Here is a 25,056-nt window from a genome sequence, read left to right on the forward strand (position 1 = left end):
AAGGCAGCTCAGGTCTCGCTGTGTTCGCCCTAGAACAAAGACAGAAGCACTAGCCTGAAGATGACGAGCGGGACCTCGTCGAAACGTCACCAGATTTTTGCTGAATTGTATATATATATATATATATATATATATATGTATATGTATGTATATCTATATGTGTATGTATGTATATATGTATACATTACATTATAATAATTAGATAGATAGATAGATAGATAGATAGATAGATAGATAGATAGATAGATAGATAGATAGATAGATAGATAAGTTCTAGATATGAAAATAGAAGTTACATCAATGGATTATTTAACAACAAGATTTTCCCATTAAGAATCCATATTGTTAACCACGGTACCAAAAGTCTGATGACCAGTCAGAGAGTTTTTTGATCAACTCAAAATTACTTACTTTGCTCACAATTCCATATTTTAACATTGCTGGCTTTCCCAAGGAATATTCAGTTCTCTAAGCATTTCATGAATGTTAACATTCCCTATTCAGATTTACACACAGAGAAGGAGGAAAAAAGGAAGAATTATTACCTTGCTAATTTTGACAATTGAAGGTGCTCCGGGAAATCCAGGGATGCAAGTCTTAAATTCACTGATTTTGCTGAAAGGCCCTACACCGCATCCATTAATTGCAGCAACCCTGAACCTGTATAAAGTGCCAGGAGCGAGATCCTGTTTCTTAAATAAACTGGCGTTTGGAATATCTGTATTGTCTCCCTAAACATAAATAACATGAAAAGAAACAAATAATTATTTCCTTTTCTTAAAATGCAGGTCCTAAAGACTCCTTGTGTTCTAAATCACTGATAGTGAACCTTTTTTTTTGGCTTGGGTGCACACCCATAATGCAATGCCCTTCCCCACCCACAGACATGTGAAACCCCCCCACCCCACCCCCGTCTCCCCTCACCCTCTGGAAGGCCAAAAATAAGCTGGCCAGCACACACATGCATGCTGGAGATGTCAAAGGGCAACTCCTTGCGTGCCCTCAGATATAGCTCCGCGTCTCATTTGTGGCACACATGCCATAGGTTTGACATAGTGGTTCTAGATCGGTGGTTCCCAACCTTTTTTTGCCCATGCCCCACCTAAGCATCTCTAAAATTCGGATGCAGTGATATATAATTCTTACTATTCAAAAAGTGAACTCTTAATCATATGGAAGAAGTCTAAAAGGCCATTAACTTAGTTTAAACAAGGTTCCAATTGCCCCTATTAAAAATCAAATCCCCCCCCCCCCTGTGGGGCATAGGCTCTACATGTGGAATCAGGGTTCTAGATCAAGAGTGTCAAACTCATGGTCCATGGGTTTGATGAGTCATGCACTGGCCCCGCCCACACCTGGCTTAGCGAAAAGAGGAAAGTCGCAATACATACACCCCTGTTCTAGATTGAATTTCCTATTGCGAAGAGCTTTCCAGCACAGCTGCCCATTAAGCAAAATCAGCTTTTAGTGTTTTTAAGACTAACTGATGTAAACGAGAGAGTGGAACACAATACACCTTTTCTCACCTGGCCAAATGAGACTTATGTGTGTTTAATTTGAGAATAGTATTCGATGATTAAAGCCTTATACAACTTAAAGCCCAAATGCTAAACGTGCCCCTGATCATCTTGGTTGTGGTGCCTATAAATATGTAAAAGTTATCAAGCTGAAAATGTTAAAACACAAAATCATAATGATTTTTAATGTTAATCAAAATAAATCAAATTGAATTTCATTGTTATAAAAGCCGATGCAACTCTCTGACTAAAAAAAAAAAAGGTTCCCAAATTGAAAGAGGAAAAGTTCTTAAAATTATCTGGTGACAGAAAAAGACTGTGTAAATGCAACCAACCCATAACCACAGCTAAAATGGCATAGGGCACAAGTGTGTTTAGTTCTTTATATAAGATACAAATTCCTTCATCTCAACTTCCAAGATCCAATCACGTCCCTACTTAATTCTGTTTTCACTATTTAATAGGAAAATCCAACAGACCTTCTTTCTGGAAAGAATCTTTTCTTCTTGCAGCATATAAAACTGGCTCACTAATGCCGCGTTGCTTTGAAAAATCCCAACATCATTCCACTTTCGCTCTTGGGTCCTCACTCTTGCATTCGGCTTTGGTGGTGAAGTTTTCTATCATTCAAAGGGCAGGAAGTGTTAGAAGTATGAAGGTTCTCTGCATCAAGAATCTAATATACAATTCAGTCTTGGAGACCTGAATGTGGAAGGAATTAAAGCTCCCCCTCCACATGCTATAATGCCAGCCCTACTAATAGAAACATAGAAACATAGTAGTCTGACGGCAGAAAAAGACCTCATGGTCCATCTAGTCTGCCCTTATACTAATGCTAGGAGGAGAGAGTAGTTTATGAGATAGTACTACACATCTCAATTACCATTGACACAGGTAGTCCTTGACTTACGACAATTCATTTAAAGACCGTTCAAAGTTACAATGGTCTAGGTACAGGGGGTAGGCAAAGTTGGCTCTTCTATGACTTATGGACTTCAACTCGCAGAATTCCTGAGCCAGGAATTCCTAGCTCAGGAATTCTGGGAGTTGAAGTCCACTTGTCATAGAAGAGCCAACTTTGCCTACCCTGGTCTAGGAAAAAGTAACTTACAATCTATGCTTCCCTTTAAACTGTAAAATGGCTCTCACTGTCATGTGGCTACAACTCGGCTGACATTTATAACTAGTTGCAGTGTCTTGCGGATACGTGCTTACGATTATTTCCAGCAAAAAAACACCAATTGAGCTGGATACACTGAACAACTAGTGTAAAATGAGCCGGGGTGGTGCAGCAGATAGAGTGCTGTACTGCAGGCCACTGAAGCTGACTTGTAGATCTGAAGGTCAGCGGTTCAAATCTCATCACTGGCTCAAGGTTGACTCAGCCTTCCATCCTTCCGAGGTGGGTAAAATGAGGACCCGGATTGTGGGGGCAATAGCCTAGCTCTGTTAAAAAAGTGCTATTGCTAACATGTTGTAAGCTGCCCTGAGTCTAAGGGGAAAGGGCGGCATAAAAATTGAATGAATGAATGGAATGAATGAATGAATGAATAAATGAATAAATGAATGAATAAATGAATGAATAAATAAATAAATAAATAAATAAATAAATAAATAAAAACTATCGTAAAAGCAGGCCTGACATAACTTACAACGGCAATGATTTGTGGAAAATTCCAATTCCAAAGTCTGCTTGTACAATGTATTTAAAGTCATCATCTTCTTTTAATGACCCCATAATCCCTTGTGCGGTAGAGTCTGGACAACTGAATAGAGCTTGCAGAGTGCTAATGCTAATGGCTAGTTGCCCTTCCTAAGGCCAATAGTAGAGTTTTGTTCAGCAGATATATTCTCAATGTGTCGAAAGAGAGAAATATCTGCCTCTACCTAGGATCGAACTCACAGCCTCCTGACTGTGAGGCAAGAGATCCACCTCTAAGCCACTGCACCACTCCCAATGTATTTAAAGTCCTCCAAGTGCTTATACTAGCCCTCTGTGAAATATTGATAATATAACTCCGTGCTGCAGCAATGTCAACATGTCCTAGTTGCTACTGCTACATTAAACTAGTGCATTTTATAGAATGAGCAACTGAGGCACAGACGGAATAAAACTTGTCAAGTCTGCAAATGGTATGACTGACTCAGTTTCCACTAACTGAGGAAACTGATAACATAAATACTGATCATTCTCTAAGTGGTAAATCTTATATATCTGCTGCTCAAAATGTGTCATGTACTTACAGGCAATTGTATAGCTGAATCAAGAGGATTAACAACTGTGACTCCAGTTGAGGGAACTGGAGACTCTTTAACTAGGAGAAACACATTTGAAATTCTTTTACTACAGTTACAAACACATACCAAAAAAAAAAAAATTCATCAACAGTGGAAATTTCTACCTCTTTCAGAGATAAAGTTTCATAACATTTCTGGTGTGCATGCAAGAAGCAAAATGCTGGCTTTTTCTTGGAAAGCAACTGACAAACTACTGTAATGCGTAAATTCAATAAAATTCAATAAAAATACCTTTGTTTTTAAGTAATTATGTAATTAAGGGCTACCAGGATTCTAAATCCTACATTTTCATGTTGTGTCTTTGGCAAAATATTGTACATTTATCAGATTCCAGACCTTTTTAAAAAAACCCAAACATATTCCTTTTCCTACATTTTTGGAAAATATTAAAAATACATGGCACAATGAATATTAATACATTTAATAATATTAAGTATTGTTAATGGTTTAAATTGTAATTTTAGATGCCAGTGACTTAATTAAAACTTGAAATATTTATAGCCAACTTCATTGAAAATATTAGCTAAATATATGGAAACAAATAATTGATCTGACATGCAATAAATTTCCACCATTGTATTTTTAAATGAAGTTTTTTAAAACATAGTTATTTGTATCTCAAATATCTAAACTTCATCCACACAACGTAATAATTTCATATACTGCATATGTATCGCACGTTAAAAAATCCAAATTAAATATTGTTTCCAACTGAGAAGAAAACCAAAAGAAATCTAACATTTTTTTTTAAAAAAAACCCAAAAGGTATAAAAAAGGACACTAAGGAAAAGGCTGGATCACAGGTGAAATGCAGTCCGTTCTCACAGATTCATCGGAACCGTTAGTAAATTGCTTAGGCAGTTCAGAGAATCGGTTAAAAATAAAGTGCAAGAGACGTTTTTTTCCCTCTCTCTCCCTTCAGTTAATAGCTCCACTTAACAGTTGCAGCTGGAATGCAGACAATAAACAACGGAAAAACAATAAACAACAGGGCAGATAAACCCATTAATCAACAGCTTTCCAATGATAATAATGATGATGATGATGATGATGATGATGATAATAATAATAATAATAATAATAATAATAATAATAATGTATTAATAAAAAACCAAGGCATTCACATCCATTCTTATGTCATATATATCTGGAAACACATCTGAGAAATAAGTTTCAACTTAGTGCTGCTTACCTAAAGTGCTAGGAGGCAAACACAAAGGGACATTGGACTCTTTGGAAACGGAATGGTTTTTCTTCGGGTTTTCAATTTCTGGAATCTTGGCTTTAGCCTCTGAAATGGAAATTTGCACCTAGACAGAGAAGACAAGGACCAATTTCTCTGTAGTAACCACTATGTTTATGGCCACCAGTATCTAAGGACTTGTGATTCTGCTTCAGGTGAGAAACAAACAGCTTTATGAATCTTTCGTACAATAGTCTCCATAGATTTTATGAGTTTGAGTCAACATAGGCTCTGAAACCCATTCTGCTAAAGGAAGGAGAGAATATCTCCTTTGGCCCCTAATCACATGAACCCTGGTGTCTACATCTTCCCATATGCTGCTGTGTGAAAGGAAAACTGGCTCCCAAAAGCAGGATGTGCAACCTAGACCCTCACAAAGTTTAGGATTGGGCTGCCAAATCCACTCGAAAGGTTGTCCTTGAGATATAGTTCTAATGTGGTGGTGATATAAGTAATGGTGATACAGTGACTCTTTAAAAAAAAACCATCTAGCAACTGGGTTCAGAGGTGTAATATTCCTCCAGTGGGTCTGGTGGCAAGCTAAAAAGAAGCTTGAGAGATCGTAACTTGGGATGAGGAACAAGTGCTTTAAAGCCCTTTAGAGTGGGTACAAAACCGTAGAAATGGTGGTAGACTTTAGGACAGTGATGGCGAACCTATGACACGCGTGTCAGCACTGACACGCGTAGCCATTTTTGGTGACACGCGGCTGCTCCCGAATCTCCCCTCTACTCTGCTGCTGAGAGTCTGGCGGTGGCAAGGAAGAAAGCCAGGGGGCGGGGAGGAAAGCACCCTATGGCAGAGCAGCAGCAGTTCCTCTCCCTGAAGGCAAGAAAGAAATTGGCCAATTGCAGGCCCGCTTTCCTCCCCGCCCCCTGGCTTTCCTCCTCCTCCTCCTCCTCCAGACGCTAAGCTGCAGACCGTATTGGTCCCTTCAGTGCCGCTTTTTTGCTTCTTCGCCGCCCCGCGAGAAGCCTGGAAACCCTGCATGAGCGGCTGGAGGGGACCGTAAGCAAGCCATCAGGACCCCCACACACTAACTTGCTGACGGCCATGCTGTCCCGGATCGTGGGGAGGGGAGCTCTTCTCCCGCCAAGTGACGGCGAGGCCCTCCCAATGCTTGCCCGCCCAGGCCCCGCACTTGGAGCCGGGGCGACGGGCCTAGCCTCAGCTTACTTGGCCCCAGCGCGGCCGAAGCGTGGGGCGGAGTAGGCGGCGGCTGCTTCAGGCCCGTCCCCGAGCTGAGCTTCCTTTGGCTTCCTTCGAGGCAAAACTGCAAAGCTCACCTGCTGCCTCGAAGGAAGCCAAAGGAAACTCAGCTCAATGAGGATCGGCTGTTGGTCTCTTCAAGCTGCTGCCGCCCACTGCGGAGATCCCTTCGCCCGAACAGAAGCGGCGGCGGCGGGTTCAAGGGACCAACAGCTGGTCCTTTTTGGGGCTGCGTTGTTGCAGCGTCTGAGGCCGCCGCCTCCGCCTCCAGGCGAAGGGATCTCCGCAGTGGGCGACAGCGGCAGGTTTAAGGGACCAACAGCCGGTCCTTTTCGGGGCTGCGTTGTTGCAGCCTCCGAGGCCACCCACCGAGGAGATCCCTTCGCCTGGAGGCGGAGGCAGCGGCGGCCTCAGACGCTGCAACAACGCAGCCTCGAAAAGGACCGGCTGTTGGTCCCTTGAACCCCCCGTCACCGCCTCTGTTTAGCCCCCCCCCCCGGCCCAGGAAAGAGTTGCAGCAGGAAAGCAGCGCATTTGAAAAGCGCGCTGCTTTCCCGTAAAGCCGGCTTTCCTGGCTGGCACAGGGCTTTCCCGGGCAGCTGGCTTGAACCTTGTGCCGGTTAGCAAAGCCGTCTGCCCGCCGGAGACGTGGAGAGAAAGAAGGGAAAAAGAGGGAGGGAAAGAGGAGAGGAAAGAAGGAGGGAAGGGAGAGAAAAGTGAACGAGAAGGAGAGAGAAAGGGAGGAAGAGGGGAAGGAAGGAAGAGATAAAGGAGAAGAGGAAGAGGAAAAATGAGAGGAGGAGGAAGAGGAGGAAAAGGAGAGGAAGAGGAGGAGGAAAAGGAGAGGAGGAGAAAGCGGAAGAGGAGAAGGAGAAGGAAGAGCAGGAGAAGGAGAACCAGAAGGAAATGGAGGAGATGAAGAGGAGGAGAAAAATGAGAGGAGGAGGAAGAGGAGGAAAAGGAGAGGAAGAGGAGGAGGAAAAGGAGAGGAGGAGAAAGCGGAAGAGGAGAAGGAGAAGGAAGAGCAGGAGAAGGAGAACCAGAAGGAAATGGAGGAGATGAAGAGCAGGAGAAAAAGGAGAGGAGGAGGAAGAGGAGGAAAAGGAGAGGAAGAGGAGGAGAAAAAGGTGAGGAGGAAGAGGGGGGAAAGGAGATGAAGAGGAGGAGAAAAAGGAGAGGAGGAGGAAAAGGAGAGGAAGAGGAGGAGCAAAAGGAGAGGAGGAGGAAGAGAAGGAGGAGGAGAAAGAAAAGGAGAAGAGGAAGAGGAAAAATGAGAGGAGGAGGAAGAGGGGGAAAAGGAGAGAAGGAGGAGGAGAAAGAAAAGCAGGAGAGGAAGAGTAGGAGAAAGAGGAGGAGAAAAATGAGAGGAGGAGGAAGAGGAGGAGAAAAAGGAGAGGAAGAAGAGAAGGAGGAGGAGAAAGAAAAGGAGAAGAGGAAGAGGAAAAATGAGAGGAGAAGGAAGAGGAGGAAAATGAGAGGAAGAGGAGGAGGAAAAGGAGAGGAGGAAGAGAAGGAGGAGGAGAAAGAAAAGCAGGAGAGGAAGAGGAGGAGAAAAAGGAGAGGAGGAGGAAGAGGAGAGGAAGAGGAGTGGAGGAGGAAGAGAAGGAGGAGGAGAAAGAAAAGCAGGAGAGGAAGAGTAGGAGAAGAGTAGGGGAGAGGGAGGGGAAGAGGGGAAGGAAGGAAAAGAGAGAAAGAGAAAAAAGTGGAAGGAAGAGAGAACAGTTTTTTTCCGAACGCCATCACTCTGCTAAACAAAGAATTCCCTCAACACTGTCAGATTTTCTACTAAATCTGCACTTCTATTCTACTAGTTTTTCTCATCATTCCTATCACCCATTTCCTCCCATGTTGACTGTATGACTGTAACTTGTTGCTTATATCCTAAGATTTTTATTAATATTGCTTCTTCATTGCTTATTTGACCCCTATGACAATCATTAAGTGTTGTACCACATGATTCTTGACAAATGCATATTTTATTTTATGTTCGCTGAGAGCATATGCACCAAGACAAATTCCTTGTGTGCCCAATCACACTTGGCCAATAAAATTCTATTCTATTCTATTCTAGGCATGGTCTACCAGATGATACCTCTGTTGGTTAGGAAAGCAATGGAATAAAAGATATGATGGGCTGGTTGGTTGGGTACCAGTCTGAGTGGCATCACCATTATACTGAATCCTTGGATATGTAATGTGTGCATATTAATTGTCTTAGTCAATACTAGGGAGACTTGATTGGGCAAAATTAGTATTTTGGCTTTAAAACAGCTACTAGGTAATAAAGGTTTTGTTTGCTAATGATTATACAGACCAATTACAATATATTTGAGCACATATTCATATTATTTGGAAAAATCCTAATAAAATTATTCACAGTATTAACTTACATTGCTTGAGGCACTGAGAGTTTTGGGCTGGAGATCCACTTTAGTTCCTGGAAGAAGGACAGTATTCATTAATTTTAGAATTTGCTGCATAAGAAAAGGGGGTATTTAAAGGTACAAATAGTTAAAGGAACTAAAGGAGATTAGACTAGACCCTCCCACAGATTCCAAGATGAATGAATTATTCAATCTAGATTTACTTACTTACTTACTTACTTACTTACTTACTTACTTACTTACTTACTTACTTACTTACTTACTTACTTATTTGATTTGTATGCCGCCCCTCTCCGCAGACTCGGGGCGGCTAACAACAATGATAAAAAACAACATGTAACAATCCAATTTAATAAAATAACTAAAAACCCTTATTATAAAAACCAAACATACACACAAACATACCATACATAACTTGTAATGGCCTAGGGGAAGGAATATCCTAACTCCCCCATGCCTGGTGACAAAGGTGGGTCTTGAGTAATTTGCGAAAGACAAGGAGGGTGGGGGCCGTTCTAATCTCTGGGGGGAGTTGATTCCAGATAGTAGGCACAATTCAGTAAAGCCTGGGAAAGTTTAATTCTAAATAATCAATCAGGACCAGGAAATGTTCACTGTCTTGGGTAATTATTGGATTGATTTTTTTTAAGAGACAACTTCATTTTGCCTTTCATTTTTAAATTTTCTGCCCAAAATAATCAGCCACCCCCAATTCCTGGAATGGAGATTGATAAAGAAATTAGAAAACTCCAGCTTGATCAATTATTATCCTTTTGTTAATATATATCTAGAAGGGCAATTAATTTCCCCAAGGAATCACATTAGAAAATGGGACTGTTATGGAGGCCCAACCAATACGCTGAATTTAATTCTGCTGCTGGTACCAATGTGTTGATGGAGGAGGGAACACAGAGCCTCACTTTAACCTGGCCATTGCTCTTCTGCCACAGGTGCAGAAAAAGTCTTACTTTCACCAGTAAATTAAAGGAGAACACTTTTCTTCTTCTTCTACCCTCCAGTATTCTTATTTACATTTTACTTTGTAACTTCCAAGTGACCTCGCACGGGCCAGAAAGGGACAGCCAAAATGCCCAGGTCTGATGTATATGATGGGTTGATCTGAAGCTCAAATAACATTATTAAAGATTTGCAGTTCTGACTTTTTAAGTTTTTTTAAGAAAGAGCATTGTGCAGAACCTATAGGTTCAGGTTGCTTCAAAATATCCATATTATGCTTTCTTTCCATCTGTGAAATCTTTTGGTTGTAAAACTTCAAGTCTCCTATGACATTTGAAAGACACACTATAAAATCAATCTTTGTAAGACAAATTGGGTCCTTTTGTCACTTGATTTGCTTGCTAGGACCTGACCCGACAAAGACAGGTTAGGTCTGTGGTGGCAAACCTATGGCACATATGCCAGATGTGGCATGCAGCATCCTCTCTGCAGGCACATGAGCTGTAACCCTGTTGTGGTTCAGCCTGAGGCTGCTCAGGGACCGGCTGTGTCTCTGCTGGCTCCATGCCCGGAGGAGGATGACAGCGAAGAGGAGGGGGCTGAACAGTCGGACGGGGGAGAGGAAAGTCAGGAATGGGACGAAGGAGAACAGCATGAGAGCCCAGGGGGGGGAGGGGGCTCTCCTCAGCCAGTAGCTTGGAGTCATTAGGTGATGAAGCACAAGCCGTCATTGACAAGGCACAGAGACGGTCAGATCAAAGAAAGGAGCAATTAAAGAAGTATTATCAGCACTGAATTAGGAACTTGGGTGTGGTCCTCCTTAGCAGGGTTTAAAAGGCAGGCAAGCCCTTGAAGCCATGTGGAGTGTTATCAGTTGGAGTTACGGTGTCCTGCTTTGTTCTTCACGTCTCTGTTCCTGGCTTGTGGCCCAGCAGTTTGGAAGACCCGTGGGAGGTGTAGGTCTGCTATCTACAGCCTCGTCTTGGCAGCAAGAATCCTGTATTGCTGCATGGACTTTTGCCTTCGTGGATATATTTGAAGATACAGCGTTTTCCTGTTTGTAAGGACATTTTCTGTTACCTGTGTTTTTCTTGAATTTTATAAACTGCCTTTATTTATTTTATTTTATTACTTATATTTGTATGCCGCCCCTCTCCGAAGACTTTGCCTTTTACCGGTGTGTCTGGCTCCTCTTTTTGGGTTGTTATTGGCTTCCGGAGTGACCCAGACAGAACAAACCCCAGCTCAGTTCTGCTGCGCATGTGCACACAGCTCCCACTAGGCAGCTGGTCTCCAGGTCACTGTTGCACATGGGGAGAACCGCATAGTCATACGTGGGGCATATGTGGCAGACACGTATGCATGTGCGGGGTGCGTGCACAGGATTGCTCGTGCATGTATGGTGGCAGGGCACATGCATGGGGTAATGTGTACATGCATGGTGGCAAAGCGCATGAGTGGCGGCTGCAAATGGTGCAAGGTGCATGCAGGGGGTCGGTTGCGCATTGCATTGGGGGAGCACGCATGCTTTAGGCACACGCTCTGGAAAAGGTTAGCCATCATTGGTTTGGGTGCTTACATGCACCAACCTCCAACAGATAAGCAAGATCCTAGAACAGAAGCTAGGCCAGAATCAATCCCAAACCACAAGAGACATTCCAGGAAAAAAGTTATGCAACTAATTTTACTCATGTAACTTATAAACTGGCTTTAATTTTGGAAAATGTGCTACTTTACCTTGCACACAGGATGACTGTGGTTCTGGTGAAACAGTAAACGGTATGTCAGCTGCAACTGGCGTGGGCACATCTAAATTTAGTTGAAGAAGGTATCCTTCAACAGTAGGAACTTCGTCCCATTTAACTTGAAATGAATTAGTTGTAGCTCTGATCAGCTGTACCTGTGACGGTGCTGGTGGTTTCTCTTAAAAGAGAAGAATGCATTCAATTATAATAAAATGTACTTCTTTTTTAAGTAGATTTAAATTTTTACAATACAACAATTAAAAGCTTTCAAAGGCTTTCTTGGAGCTGGAGGAGAGTAAAAATGCCCTCTCTGGAAGCCAAAAATGCCCTCCAGAGCCTCTGTGCGAGCCAAAATCAGCTGGCGGGCACACACATGCACATTGGAGCTGAGCTAGGGCAACAGCTCACGTGCCAGCAGATATGGCTCCGCGTGCCACCTGTGGCCTAGCTGATTTTTAAAAAAACTTTCAACAACAGAAAAGCAAATACAGTGATACCTCGTCTTACAAACCCCTCGTCATACAAACTTTTCGAGATACAAACCTGGGGTTTAAGATTTTTTTGCCTCTTCTTCCAAACTATTTTCACCTTACAAACCCAAGCTGCTGCCACTGGGATGCCCCGCCTCCGGACTTCTGTTGCCAGCGAAGCACCCGTTGTTGCGCTGCTGGGATTCCCCTGCAGCATCACAAAAACATGGAAGTCCAGAGGTGGGGTTTCCCATGGAGGGGAGCCTCAGGGGAATCCCAGCAGTGCAAAAATGGGCGCTTCGGCTGGCAAAAGGGGTGAGTTTTGGGCTTGCACGCATTAATCGCTTTTCCATCGATTCCTATGGGAAACATTGTTTCGTCTTACAAACTTTTCACCTTACAAACTTCCCGGAACCAATTAAGTTCGTAAGACGAGGTATCACTGTACATTTAAATCTGACCAGGTTTTTAATCACCATCAAAAATGTTATCAGGAAGTATTAGATAGCTCACTCACCTGTATCTAGATACCAAAGATCTTTACAACAAACTTGATTGTTCCAAGCTTTCCTGTAGCCATCTCGGCCACTCCATATATACAAGCGAGAGCCAACAATGACTGTGCAGTGGCCAGCTCTTGGACCTGGTAACACATTGTTTTTATCTTCTTGGCAATCTGGGATTAGATTTATCCATTCTAGAGTATCTGATAACAAATTAAATGAAAACAAATTGATATCTGACTGCATTAGGATTTCATCAAATTAACTCCAATCTGACTGCTTTATACACACTAACTGAAAATGAGAAAATGCATTCTTACCACTGTTCATTGGAGGTAGAAAAACAAATTAAAGCAGGAAATCCTATAAAATGTATGCAATGCACATAATTATTAACTAGACTTAAACTAGCAACAAGTCTGTCCATAGTTGTTTACTGGCTCAAAACTATATAACACACAGCAGAATTCATAGCAAAACACCATGAAATAAAAAAAATGACTTGTATGTGAAGTCATCATATGAATGATTTGCTTGCATCCCAATGTCTGATGCAAGTACATAATTGATGAGATAAATCTATCACGTTTCATCATTTGCCCTTTAGATCCAGCAAGTCCTAGAAGGTAGGAAGCTAGAGATTCAAAACCTGCTCTTCATTTTAGCCACTCCCACCTTCCTCATATGTTACAGCCATAATTCCTGATAAGAAGTTTGATTCCAGAGTTTTGAAATGTAATTCAACGTCACAATGACGTATTTTGAAGATTTCCCCATTAATCTACTGATATGTGTTAAACACCATTCCCAAAAAGTACCAACTGATCAAAGTGTCAACCCTGAAACTGCCCCGGCTATGGCCATTTGGGGTTTTCAGTGCTGCCACAACTGGAGATGTAGGAAAGGCAGCGGTGGGGAGAAGAGATAGCTGGGGAGCTGTAGCTAAAATAAAAAACTTTTTCTTGGGAACCAAGGACATTCCCCCCAGGTGTCCAGAAGGAGGGGACTGGACTGTATCCTGATTGGACCATGTGACTTATTGTTTGAAAAAAGTGAAAGAATTTTTACTTTTAATTAGGTGAAAATGGCGGGAACATTTAGAGTTGGTTTTCCAGAGCTCGTGCCAATATGACATATCGAATAAATCTATACTTTGAGGAATCCAACTGCCTCTGTTTTGATTGCTATGGGTGTGTTACTTGTAACCCTGAAACACAGGACCATATCCAAGTACTCTCAAATGTTTTATATTTTCAACAAAGAAAATCCTTTGTTCATTCTTTTAAGTACATTTGAATTTATTTATTTATTTATTTGTTTGTTTGTTTGTTTGTTTTTTATTTATTTGGATTTATATGCCGCCCCTCTCCGAGGACTCGGGGCGGCTCACAGCATGTACAGAAAAACAGGAAACAATAATAACAATCCAATTATACCTTAAAAACAATTAAAATTCTAATTAAAAACGATCAATATCATTCATTCAGCAGTCAAACTAAGCATTCATCAGTCAGACACGCAAATTCGTGAAGCGTTCCATATTTTTGGGACGCCAGGGGGGTGGGAGGCGCGCGCCCTCCCTCGTCAAGGACCCCCCTCCTCAAAAAAAACCACAAGAAAACCACTGCCTTAGGGTTGCTGTTTGTGGCAGTTCCAAGCTAACAGATCAAAATCAAGTATTTTGAAGTCTTCAAAACTGGAAAAAAAGGAATGAACCGTGAGGCTGCTCCGGGGAAGAGTCCGGAGGAGATGTACATTCAGCAGAAAGTGAGAGTCCTCCTAACGCTTAAAAAGATGGGATCAAACTTAACCAGCATCAGTCAGGGGGGAAGGTCTAAGGAACCCCAGGCCTGGCGGCAAAGATTTTAAACTTTTTCGGAAGGCAAGGAGGGTGGGGGCAGTACGAATCTCTGGGGGGAGCTGATTCCAGAGGGCTGGGGCCGAATCATCTTTAAAACCTGTTTTCCTAGAAGCCCTCTGGGTCCTCACACACTGGCCTTGACCCAGGGATGAAATCCAGCAGGTTCTGGAGAACCAGTAGCAGATATTTTGATTAGCTCAGAGAAACAGCAAATGCTGCCTCTGACTAGCCCCAGAGCGGGGTGGGAATGGAGATTTTGCAATATCCTTCCCACAGGAGAAAGGGGGCAATGGGTATTTGGCAATATCCTTCCCCTGGAGTGGGGAAGGAATTGAGATTTTGCAGCACCCTTCCCCTGTCATGCCCATCAAGCCACAGTATGCCCACCACCCATGCCCACAAAATCGGTAGTAAAAAAAATGGATTTCACCACTGACTTGACCCTTACTTTGGGATAGCAATTTGTTAATTCTTGTTGCCATTAATTAATTTTCAAAAGGCACTTCATTTGTCATCTTCCCCTTCTTCTGGTATGTTGGCTCCCCCTACTTGCTTAGAACACTTATATTTAAATGGATTGAGTTCTCACAACCTATGCAACTTTTCTGGCAATTAAAAAGTCAAAATGTAAATCGAGGAAAACATTTCATTAATGCTGTCTCCGGGCAGTATATCACAGTGACAATCACAAGATGCTACAGCCCTTCTTGAGAGATACATCAAAACCACAGGAGATGTAAACACAACCTCTATTAAAAGAATTTTTTTTAAAAAATAGAAAATATGAGAAATCACAATTTTAAGTATTAAAATGCAAGTGTTCAGTGTTGAAGAAAATAAATTACAAAGCTGTGCATAAACCACCACTAATAACTTGTTAAAAACATCAAAATCCAAAAGAAAAGACAGTGGTCCAGGAAGACCACAAGGTGACACTATTCTCCTGCAAATGGAAAATTATCTGCCCACAAACATATGGATCACACAAAAGTATTATGGATCATAAGAATATTAGCTTCATGTATATAATTTGGGATATGCATAAAGGCTTGTATCAAACATATTTCATAATTTGTGTACAGACACAGAGACTTAAAACTCAGTATAACACAGCAAAGGAATCATAAACCTAATGCTAATTCTTGGCTAAACATGTGATTTGTTTCTACAGAAACAGCAACTACCTGAAGTAGTTTTTTTTTCCCTTGCTTCAATTCCCTGGACCTCCACAGCTTCTTGGGGCGCCATATGTTATTTAGAGTCGGCAGGAGAGATGGAAAATCCCACCATTTGCAAGTGGGCTCCACAGATTTTGGCCAAATTCTAGTCTGAGTTCCAAAAGGACCAAATCTCTTTTATCTCCAAGCCGAGGGCAGAACTTGAAAAATCTGACTATTTTTACACACACACACACACACACACACTGGGGACTATAAACCTGAAGCCCAGGTTTTGGAGTGGCAACCTACATTCACAACTGCTCCATTGGCCTCTTCCCTTGAGCTGCGCCATAACAAAGCAACACACAGCCATAATCCCTTAGTATAAAATTAAGTGATATAGGTTAAATCATCAAAAACATCATCAAAAAAAGCACAACAAAGAATGTTCCTTCTGCGCCAGCTCAGGAAGCTCAAACTGCCCAAGGAGCTGCTGATACAGTTCTGCAGAGGAATCATTGAGTCTGTCATCTGCACCTCTATAACTGTCTGGTTTGGTACTGCAACCCAACAGGACCGACACAGACTTCAGAGGACAATCAGAACTGCAGAAAAAGCAATTGCTGCCAACCTGCCTTCCATTGGGGACCTGTATACTACACGAGTCAAAAGAGGGCGGGGGAAATATTTACTGACCCCTCACATCCTGGACACAAACTGTTTCAACTCCTACCCTCAAAACGTCGCTACAGAGCACTGCACACCAAGACAACTAGACACAAGAACAGTTTTTTTCCGAACGCCATCACTCTACTAAACAAATAATTCCCTCAACACTGTCAGACTTTTTACTAAATCTGCACTTCTATTCTACTAGTTTTTCTCATCATTCCTATTACCCATTTCCTCCCATGTTGACTGTATGACTGTAACTTGTTGCTTATATCCTAAGATTTTTATTAATATTGCTTCTTCATTGCTTATTTGACCCCTATGACAATCATTAAGTGTTGTACCACATGATTCTTGACAAACGTATCTTTTTCTTTTATGTACACTGAGAGCATATGCACCAAGACAAATTCCTTGTGTGTCCAATCACACTTGGCCAATAAAATTCTATTCTATTCTATTCTATTCTAAATGTATTGCTTTTAACATTTGTTTCAATTTCCAGTATTATTTTAAGAACACAGTCATATTATTTGTAGAGATCTACTGTCTGTAGGGTTATCCCTACACAATGCACATTGTAGAAAAGTGATGGCAGATTATGTCCCATGCAGACAAAAGTGGTATGCAGTTACTCTGTAAGTGATAAAAGATGAAGTATACTAACCTAAATTTAAATAAGAAAATGAACCAGTACACTTCCATTCCCCATCTTGAGCAGGGAGGTTCTCATCTGTACTCTGTGGGATCCATCCACCAAAAATGTACATTCTGCAAATAGAAAGAATATGGAGGTGAAGACAGGAACAAATTGGGAGAAGATATAAGCGCAATTAATTTCCGAACTTCATTTCATCTTACAAATTGTACAGAAACTACTAGTTCCTAACTAAAACTTGATCATTTCCCCTTTTCCCATTTTTCCAGTCCTCCCAAGTCATACAAAAAGAGACATTCAGAGAAATGAAGAATTAATAATGTCTTTGCTTACTAGATTTTAAAGAAGATATTAATACAAAACTGATTATTGAAGATGCTTTAGAACCTGCATTAAAATAATGTATTATTATTTGTGTAATGCCTTAGTTTTGAAATGACAGAATAACTGGGTTCATAAATTGGACCAGTCTATGGCTTATTCAGCCCTGATTTATTGAAATTATGAATATGTTGCGCCATAAAGAAATGGCTTGTTACTCTCTGGGCTTAAAGCAAACATCACATTGTAGCTTAGCATGATGGATGAAATTATATTATGCCGTAAACATGAATTACTATAAAAAAATACATTAAAACAGTGTTTCCCAACCTTGGCAACTGGAAGATATGTGGACCTCAACTCCCAGAATTCCCTAGCCAGCATTCGCTGGCTGGGGAATTCTGGGAGTTGAAGTCCAAATATCTTCCAGTTGCCAAGGTTGGGAAACACTGCATTAAACACACCTTAGTATTTCAACAGTAGATTACTACAGAGTTATACCAAGCTAACTGAAAGAGGACTCCGCTTCTTTTAAACAATCTTTTTCAAATCATGAAATTACTGTATTTCATTCACTATTTTGTGGAGAGGGAAGTCCAAATACTATCTTTCCCTTGGTTTTTTTTCCATACAGAAAATCATTTTTTTAAAAAGAAGAATACAGAATTCCTACATGCCTTCTGAACGGTGGTACAAACTCTTTAAAAATCTGATCATCTGTAGCAAAGGCCAATCTTAAAACAACTAGGTCATACTAATGAAGAACATGGTAATGTACAGTCAGTGTATAATATCCCTCACGAGGCAGCTGAACTCCATAGTCCACTATCTTTATTTGTGACTACATCACAGTAGAGAGTCAGTATGGTGGAGTGGTTAAAAGCTTGAGATCTGCAATTGAATTCTAGTCCTTCTTAGGTACAAAGCCAGCTGTGGAACTTTGGGCAAGTCACTCCTTTTCAGCCCTAAGGAAGTAGGCAAGAGCAAACCACATTCAAAAACGTTGTCAAGAAAACTGCAGGGAGTTGTCTAGGCCAGTGTTTTTCAACCAGTGTGCCGTGGCACACTAGTGTGCCGTGAGACATGGTCAGGTGTGCCGCAAAGCTCAGAGAGAGGAAAAAAAAACAGGAGAGAGAGAAAGAAAGAGCAAGAGAGAGAGAAAGCAAGCAAGCAAGAGAGAGAAAGAAAACAAGAGAGAGAGAGAAAGCAAGAGAGAGAGAAAGAAAGCAAGAGAGAGAGAGAGAGAAAGAAAAGGAGAGAAAAAGAAAGAGAATGAGAGAGAAAGAAAGAAAGAAAGAGAGCAAGAGAGAGAAAGAAAGAAAGAGAGAAAGAGAGGGAGGGAAGGTGGGAGAGAGAAAGACGGAGGTAGGGAGGGAGAGAGAAAGAGAGCAAAAAAGAGGAAGGAAGAAAGAAAGAAAGAAAGAAAGAGGGATGGAGAGAGAGAGAAAAAAGAGGAAGGGAGAGAAAGAGGGAGGGAGAGAGAAATAGAGCGAAAGGGAGGAAAAGAGAGAGAGAACTTTTTTTGTCCAAACTTTTTTTAGCCGCCTCCCCTCCCCACTCAATGTGCCCCATGGTTTTGTAAATGTAAAAAATGTGCCGCGGCTCAAAAAAGGTTGAAAATCACTGGTCTAGGCCAGTGTTTCCCAACCTTTTTTGAGCCGCGGCACATTATTCATATTTTCAAAATCCTGGGGAACACTGAACGGGGGGGTGTGGGGTGGCGGCTAAATAAAAGTTTTGACAAAAAAAAATCTTCCTCCATTTCGCTCTATTTCTCCCTCACTCTTTCTCTCTCTTCCTTCCTTCCCTTCTTTCTCTCTCTCCATCCCTCTTTCTTTCTTCCTCTCTTTTTTGCTCTCTTTCTCTCTCCCTCCTTCCCTCCCTATATGTCTTTCTCTCTCCCTTGCTCTCTGCCTCTCTTGCTATCTCTTTCATTCTCTCTCTTTCTCTCTCTCTTGCTATCTCTTTCTCTCTCTCTCTGTCTCTCTTTCTCTCTCTCTTGCTAGCTCTCTTTCTTTCTTTCTCTTTCTCTCTCTCTCTGCCTCTCTTGCTATGTCTCTCTTGCTCTCTCTCTCTCTCTCTCTCTGCCTCTCTTGCTATGTCTCTCTTGCTCTCTCTCTCTCTTTCTCTCTCTTCCTTTCTTCTCTGCGGAGGCCGGCAAAGGTTTTTCTTATTTTAAATGTTCCGGGTGGCAGGGGCACGCGCACACACCCGACATTCCAAATCCTGCCTCAGCTGTGAGAAGAACGCCTGCCCCGCCTGTCCTGCAGCCCTTTCGCTGACAGCCTGGGACAAAAGCGCTCGGTGAAGGGACTGCAAGAGGGACCGGGCGGGCGTTAGCAGCCGGATGAGGAGGACGAGAAGCCACCCCCAATCCCCCACTTCTCTGGGTGCCTTCCAAAGGCCCCTGGAAAAAGGCAGGAGGTAGCAACGAGGTGCGAGGACAAGCAGGCAGCTTGGCGGAGGGGAAGCGCTGACGGGCTCTCCTCCTTCCCCACCCCCGCGCTTCTCTCCCGCCTTGGCTTTTGCTTCGCCCGCAGATTTCCCCGCAGTTCAAAAGGAGGCAAGAGGTGGCCTGGATGAAATTGCGGGGAAATCATGGGGCGAAGCGAAAGCCAGGGCGGGAGAGAAGTGCGGGGGTGGGGAAGGAGGAGAGCCCCTCAGCGCTTCCCCTCCGCCAAGCTGCCTGCTTGTCCTCGCGCCTCGTTGCTACCTCATGCTGCTCCCACCATGGCTGCGTGCGGTTCCGGTGCCCCTGGCTGAAGGTCGTCCTGTGGCTGGTCTTGGGCTTTACGGTGGCTTCCTGGTTCCCTCTCCTCCCTCCGCCTGTGTCTACCGCCAGCGCCTCATTCCTCGGAGCTGCCGCTTCCTTCCAGGCAGCCCAGCCACGCTGCCGTAGAAAGTGCAGAGGTTATTGCCGCCACCTCTGCCTCCACTCAGGGAGCCACCGTGGTTGAGCTGAGCGAGAGGAAAAGGCGCGGTGACCACGGTGGCTCCCTGAGTGGAGGCAGAAGCTGTGGCAATAACCTCTGTGCTTTCTACGGCAGCGTGGCTGAGCTGGACGGAGGGAAGCGGCAGCTCCCACTAGAGGAACCCACGGCAACGGGAGACGGCTTGGTGGGAGGCGACGGCGGGAGACACAGGCGGTGGGAGGAGAGGGAACCAGGAAGCGACTGTGAAGCCCAAGACCATCCACAGGACGACACTCAGGCAGGGGCGCCAGCAGCGCCCCGCCCAGCTGGAACTTCTCACGGCACACCTGGCCATGTCTCGCGGCACACTACTGTGCCGCGGCACACCGGTTGGGAAACGCTGGTCTAGGCAACTGCCTGAAGTCAAGACTGATTAGGAGGTCCACATAAACATCACGGCAAGCAATCATAGTATCTGTTGTCATCTATTACTAAACCTAACCATTGATACATTAGATACATTCCTCATGGCACAATTATACACATTTAATTTCAACATTATACATATTTAATGTTAACCATGTCCCTCAGTTTTGAGTAGGCGGCAAGACCCATCTGTTAGTCGCCTCCTGTATGGATTACTGTAACTTATTCTAGGTGGGGCTATCCTTGAAGAATATTCAGAAACCGCAGCTGGTACATAATGCAGGAGCATAGGCAGTTTTTGGTATTTCTCATTATGCTCCCCAAATACTATTACTCTACAAGTGGCATTGGCTCTGAAGAGGCATCCAGGTGCAATTCAGGATGCTGGTTGTTATCTATAAAGCTCTCATAGTTTCTTGTGGGATCATCTTTCACCCATTGTTTCCATTAGGCCCACCAGATTTAGTAGAGAGCGCATGCTCTCTATTTTGGACCAGATTACCTCTGGAACCGCCTACTACCTCACGAATCCCAGCGACCGATAAGGTCCCACAGAGTTGGCCTTCTCCGGGTCCCATCGACTAAACAATGTTGTTTGGCGGGCCCCAGGGGAAGAGCCTTCTCTGTGGCGGCCTCGGCCCTCTGGAACCAACTCCCCCCGGAGATTAGAACTGCCCCCACCCTCCCTGTCTTTCGTAAACTACTCAAGACTCATTTATACCACCAGGCATGGGGGAGTTGAGATAGCTCTTCCCCCTAGGCCATTACAAGTTATGCATGGTATGTTTGTGTGTATGTTTGGTTTTATAATAGGGGTTTTTAGTTGTTTTTTATTATTGGATTGTATATGTTGTGCTTATTATTGTTGTTAGCCGCCCCGAGTCTGCGGAGAGGGGCGGCATACAAATCCAATAAATTATTATTAATTATTATTATTATGCTCCAACAGGGGCCTTCTATCAAACAATGTCATCTTGTTGGACCCTAGAGTTGTGCCTTCTCAGTGCCAGTACCTGCCCGGTGGAACAGCATCCCTCTGGAGTAATGTTTCTCAACCTTAAGACATCTGGACTTCAACTGCCAGAATTTCCCAGCCAACATGGAGAATTCTGAGACTGAAGTCCGAAGACCTTAAAGTTGCCCAGGTTGAAAAACACTGCTGTAGAAGTTTAAATGGACCCAACCTTGTTTGCCTTCCATAAGGCAATGAAGAACTGGCTGTTTTCCCAAGCATTTGAGTCAGATGAATAGCAGAACAACTTCTGTTGTTATTGACAAGTTGTTGGGGGGTTTTGTGAATGATTACTCTCTATCTTTGACCATTGGGGATTACATGGGGTGAATTTTCTATATTTTTAACTTTGTAAGACGCCCAGAGTCACTTGTGTGATATAAACAACTACTGTATATCATCTCCTTTTAATGACCCTATAAGCCCTTGCTGGGTGGAGTCTGGGCAACTGAATGGAGCTGAGTGTTTACTCACTGGATGCACTTCCTGTCACCAGATATATTCTCAGTGTGCCCAGAAAGAGAAATATCTGCCCCTACCTAGGATCGAATTCACAACTTCCTGATTCTGAGGTTACTGCATCAGTCATAGGCAACTTCTGTATATAAATCAGATAAATAAATAAATAAAATGCATTATGTAGAATTATTTTCTTTACAGAACACATATTTGGTGTTCAGGGCTTATAGTGATAGAATTCATAGGCAAATCTCCTTGCCCTCAGAACTGGTTAAGATTTCTAGTAACAATTAATGAACAATGACTATAGGGAAATAATATTCTATCTATCGTGTTTCTGAGCTCCTCTGAATTTTATATAAAAATTAAGCATCACATTAACACGTGTGGTATGGAAATCACTTGACTCAAAACTTAAATATAAATGTGATGCCCAAAAATGTATCTTGAGGGATAAAATAGACACCAGAATATATGCTATAATGTATAGCGCAATCTTCAATGAAATAACAGGGCTAGAGAACACCTAAGTTATAAAAAAGCAGTACAGTGGTACCTCTACCTAAGAGGTTTGCAACTTCTAGAAATACGACATCAGCATTACTGTTATGCTACTTCATGCTATAAAGTTTTTTTCTCCTTTGAATGCAACAACATATAATATATCAATGCATAAGTAAGCCTTTTCCTATTTTCAAAGCTCTTTGTCTTTCCCTTTTTCTTTTTAAAAGATGCAATGGGCTTTCTAATTAAATTTGAAGTCATGCGCAGAGGATTATATGTCCCCAAATAAAAAACATATGTTTAAAAAATCCATCTTGGTTTTCTGGAGGTCTATTGTTAGATCCCCTAATCTGCAGACAGTGTTTCTCACAGGGCTGAAGCTCACTACATTCCACATACAAGCAGGATCCCTAAATACAAACACTAGAGTAATGGTCTCCTACTAGGTGTACCTTTCTATAGGTGAGCTTTTAACAACAGACATACTTGTTTCCTATTACACTGGCTGTATGGAGGCTACGGGGAAGTGGCACTGTCCCTTTAGATTCTGGTTTCGACCAAGTCATTGTCTCTATCAAGGGAAAAAAACAGAAAAAGCATATAGAAGGGATTATTAATAACATTATTCAGCCATCCATGTTCTAACCAACTCTAAGTGGCTCCCAGTAAAAATTCTATGAACATTTCATTACTCCCTTGAACATTTATGTAAGATACAATATTGTTTTTCAGACTTCAGGAAATTTGTCACGCACAGACAGATGCTGAGGTTATTTTTGAAAAGTACCGTATATTTGTAGGCACCAAAAGTTAGTTACAACATCCAGGAAGGTGATATTTTAAATCTTATTTTTCAGTGCCACATGCCATGAAAATTGGTAATCCTCCTTAAGACTTTTCAGAATTCAAATTCCAAATAGAAAGTTTTACGCAAGATTACAAGCAAAATAAAAATAAAAATTGCCATCACTAGGTTTATACTTGCATTTTATCCCTCAAACAAGATCTTTGAATTATGGAAATGGAAATTATCTTAGCAAACCTGTGATTATTACCCATCTTCAATAGCTAGAGTCTGTGATATCCTCCCAATTATTATTGCATTTGCGAAACAAGTTCAAAGCAATCTCTCAAAACAAGTCTTTAGTCTTGTTTTGACTAAATACTATTTCAAAACTATTGTTTTTAAATAATTACTCAAAGAAACAATATTTTGAAATTCTTTTTGAAAATCATAGTTTAAAAAATACTTGTTGTGTTATCAGTACTAAAACATAATGCAATAAATAGATTTTTTAAAATGAAACTTAGAAATGGCTGCAACCTGTTAGGTCAAACTGCTTATTTTGCTGTGTACTGTAAGAAATAGCATTCCAATAGAGCTGAAGTTTAAGAATAAATTTACAAGGTGATGCAAACTTTCCCATCACACAACAAATCCTTCAGAATTAATTATTCCATAGTACATTTTTTTTAAAAATAACTCACACAACTTGCATTTGTACTCACCTATATCAAGCTCCCAAAGGTCATTAAGCCGACAACCAGACATCCCTCCAAACATAAACATTTTTGGATTTCCCAAGTCTTTTTTACAGTATATAACAGCTGTGTGGGATTCTCTGGGAGATGGCAAAACCCCTCTGGTCAATGGAATACTCCAGCCTATGACTCCTGATCCATGCTGCAGCTCCAATTCATAGAAATCATTTAAATATCTAATGTGGGTTAGAAATACAGAAAACACCAATAACGTTCTATGGCACTACCATAAAGAAACTGTGACTTGTAAATGCAATCCCTAGGTTTTTACAACAATGACTTTTTTTTTTTGCAAAGGATACATTAAAAGTTTGCAAAAAAAAACCACCCTACCCCAGATTTCAAAAAGAAACAAAAAGGTAGTGTTTTCCTCTCCTGGTGATTTATCAAAATTATCTTTACCAGAAGCGTTTTAAAACATTTTTCTTCACTATGCCAATTTTAAAAGGGATGGGGTAGAGTTCCAATTTTAGATTAGTATAAGTGTAAGTTAAATAATAAACAAAATGAAATATGTACAAAAACTACAACTTAAAAAGCTAAAGCAAAATTAAGAGATTTTAAAATGCCATTAATTAGCTCTGATCAATTAAAGAAAACAATTAAACCATACATCACTATACATTTAAGATAATTTTCCTGTAAACTGCTCCAAATGCTACTAATAAGCATATTTTTGCTGTTATTTTCGAGCATCAAGCTTATATTAGTATCTCATATTTCTGGATTTAAGAATAATCAGTTTGAGAGTTCACTGCTAATCTTCCTCCTTGATAATAATTGTGAATAGATGTTAATACTAAATAGGCTCACTATGTACATTCTAACTGACTTTACCGATATAGATGTTTAAAAATGAGCAAACCTAAACAAATCATACTAAATATTCTGTTCCAAACTCATCCACGCACCTGGGAATGTTATTGTTTGAGTCTTCGCTCTCATTTGCCAGTCCACCAAATAAGTAACACTTGTTGCCATATAGACAGAAGCTATGGCCAAGGCGAGGGCATGGAGGCAAACCTGCTGAAGGGGGCTGGGGTCTCATTTTTTTCCACAACCATCGACTTGCCTTGGAAATGGAAAAAGAGCATGTTGAGAAATGCAAGCAAAATTGTTTTCAAAATTACTGCTATTGTGGCTGCCAGACATCAAACTCTCATCCAATGGAAGTAAGCACGCACTGTTCTTCAGTCAATTAAT

At 41.8% G+C, this 25,056-nt stretch overlaps 1 protein-coding gene across 1 annotated transcript in view; it reads right to left on the bottom strand.

The window, feature by feature from the left end:
- The window catches only part of HCFC2 (host cell factor C2), a 32,769-nt gene that overhangs the window by 4,246 nt on the left and 3,467 nt on the right, over positions 1–25,056 (bottom strand). Inside the window, exons 3-13 of the mRNA XM_070756260.1 lie at positions 24,765–24,925; positions 23,821–24,029; positions 22,798–22,882; positions 16,687–16,790; positions 12,341–12,529; positions 11,346–11,531; positions 8,658–8,704; positions 5,008–5,125; positions 3,762–3,832; positions 1,997–2,137; positions 546–731 (exon numbers count right to left, since the gene is read on the bottom strand). Of these exons, the coding sequence (XP_070612361.1) occupies positions 546–731; positions 1,997–2,137; positions 3,762–3,832; positions 5,008–5,125; positions 8,658–8,704; positions 11,346–11,531; positions 12,341–12,529; positions 16,687–16,790; positions 22,798–22,882; positions 23,821–24,029; positions 24,765–24,925 (1,497 nt within the window). The remainder of the gene's footprint in view (positions 1–545; positions 732–1,996; positions 2,138–3,761; positions 3,833–5,007; positions 5,126–8,657; positions 8,705–11,345; positions 11,532–12,340; positions 12,530–16,686; positions 16,791–22,797; positions 22,883–23,820; positions 24,030–24,764; positions 24,926–25,056) is intronic.

Source organism: Erythrolamprus reginae, chromosome 6, assembly GCF_031021105.1.
Source record: "Erythrolamprus reginae isolate rEryReg1 chromosome 6, rEryReg1.hap1, whole genome shotgun sequence".
In the NCBI taxonomy this organism is placed as follows: Eukaryota; Metazoa; Chordata; class Lepidosauria; order Squamata; family Dipsadidae; genus Erythrolamprus; species Erythrolamprus reginae.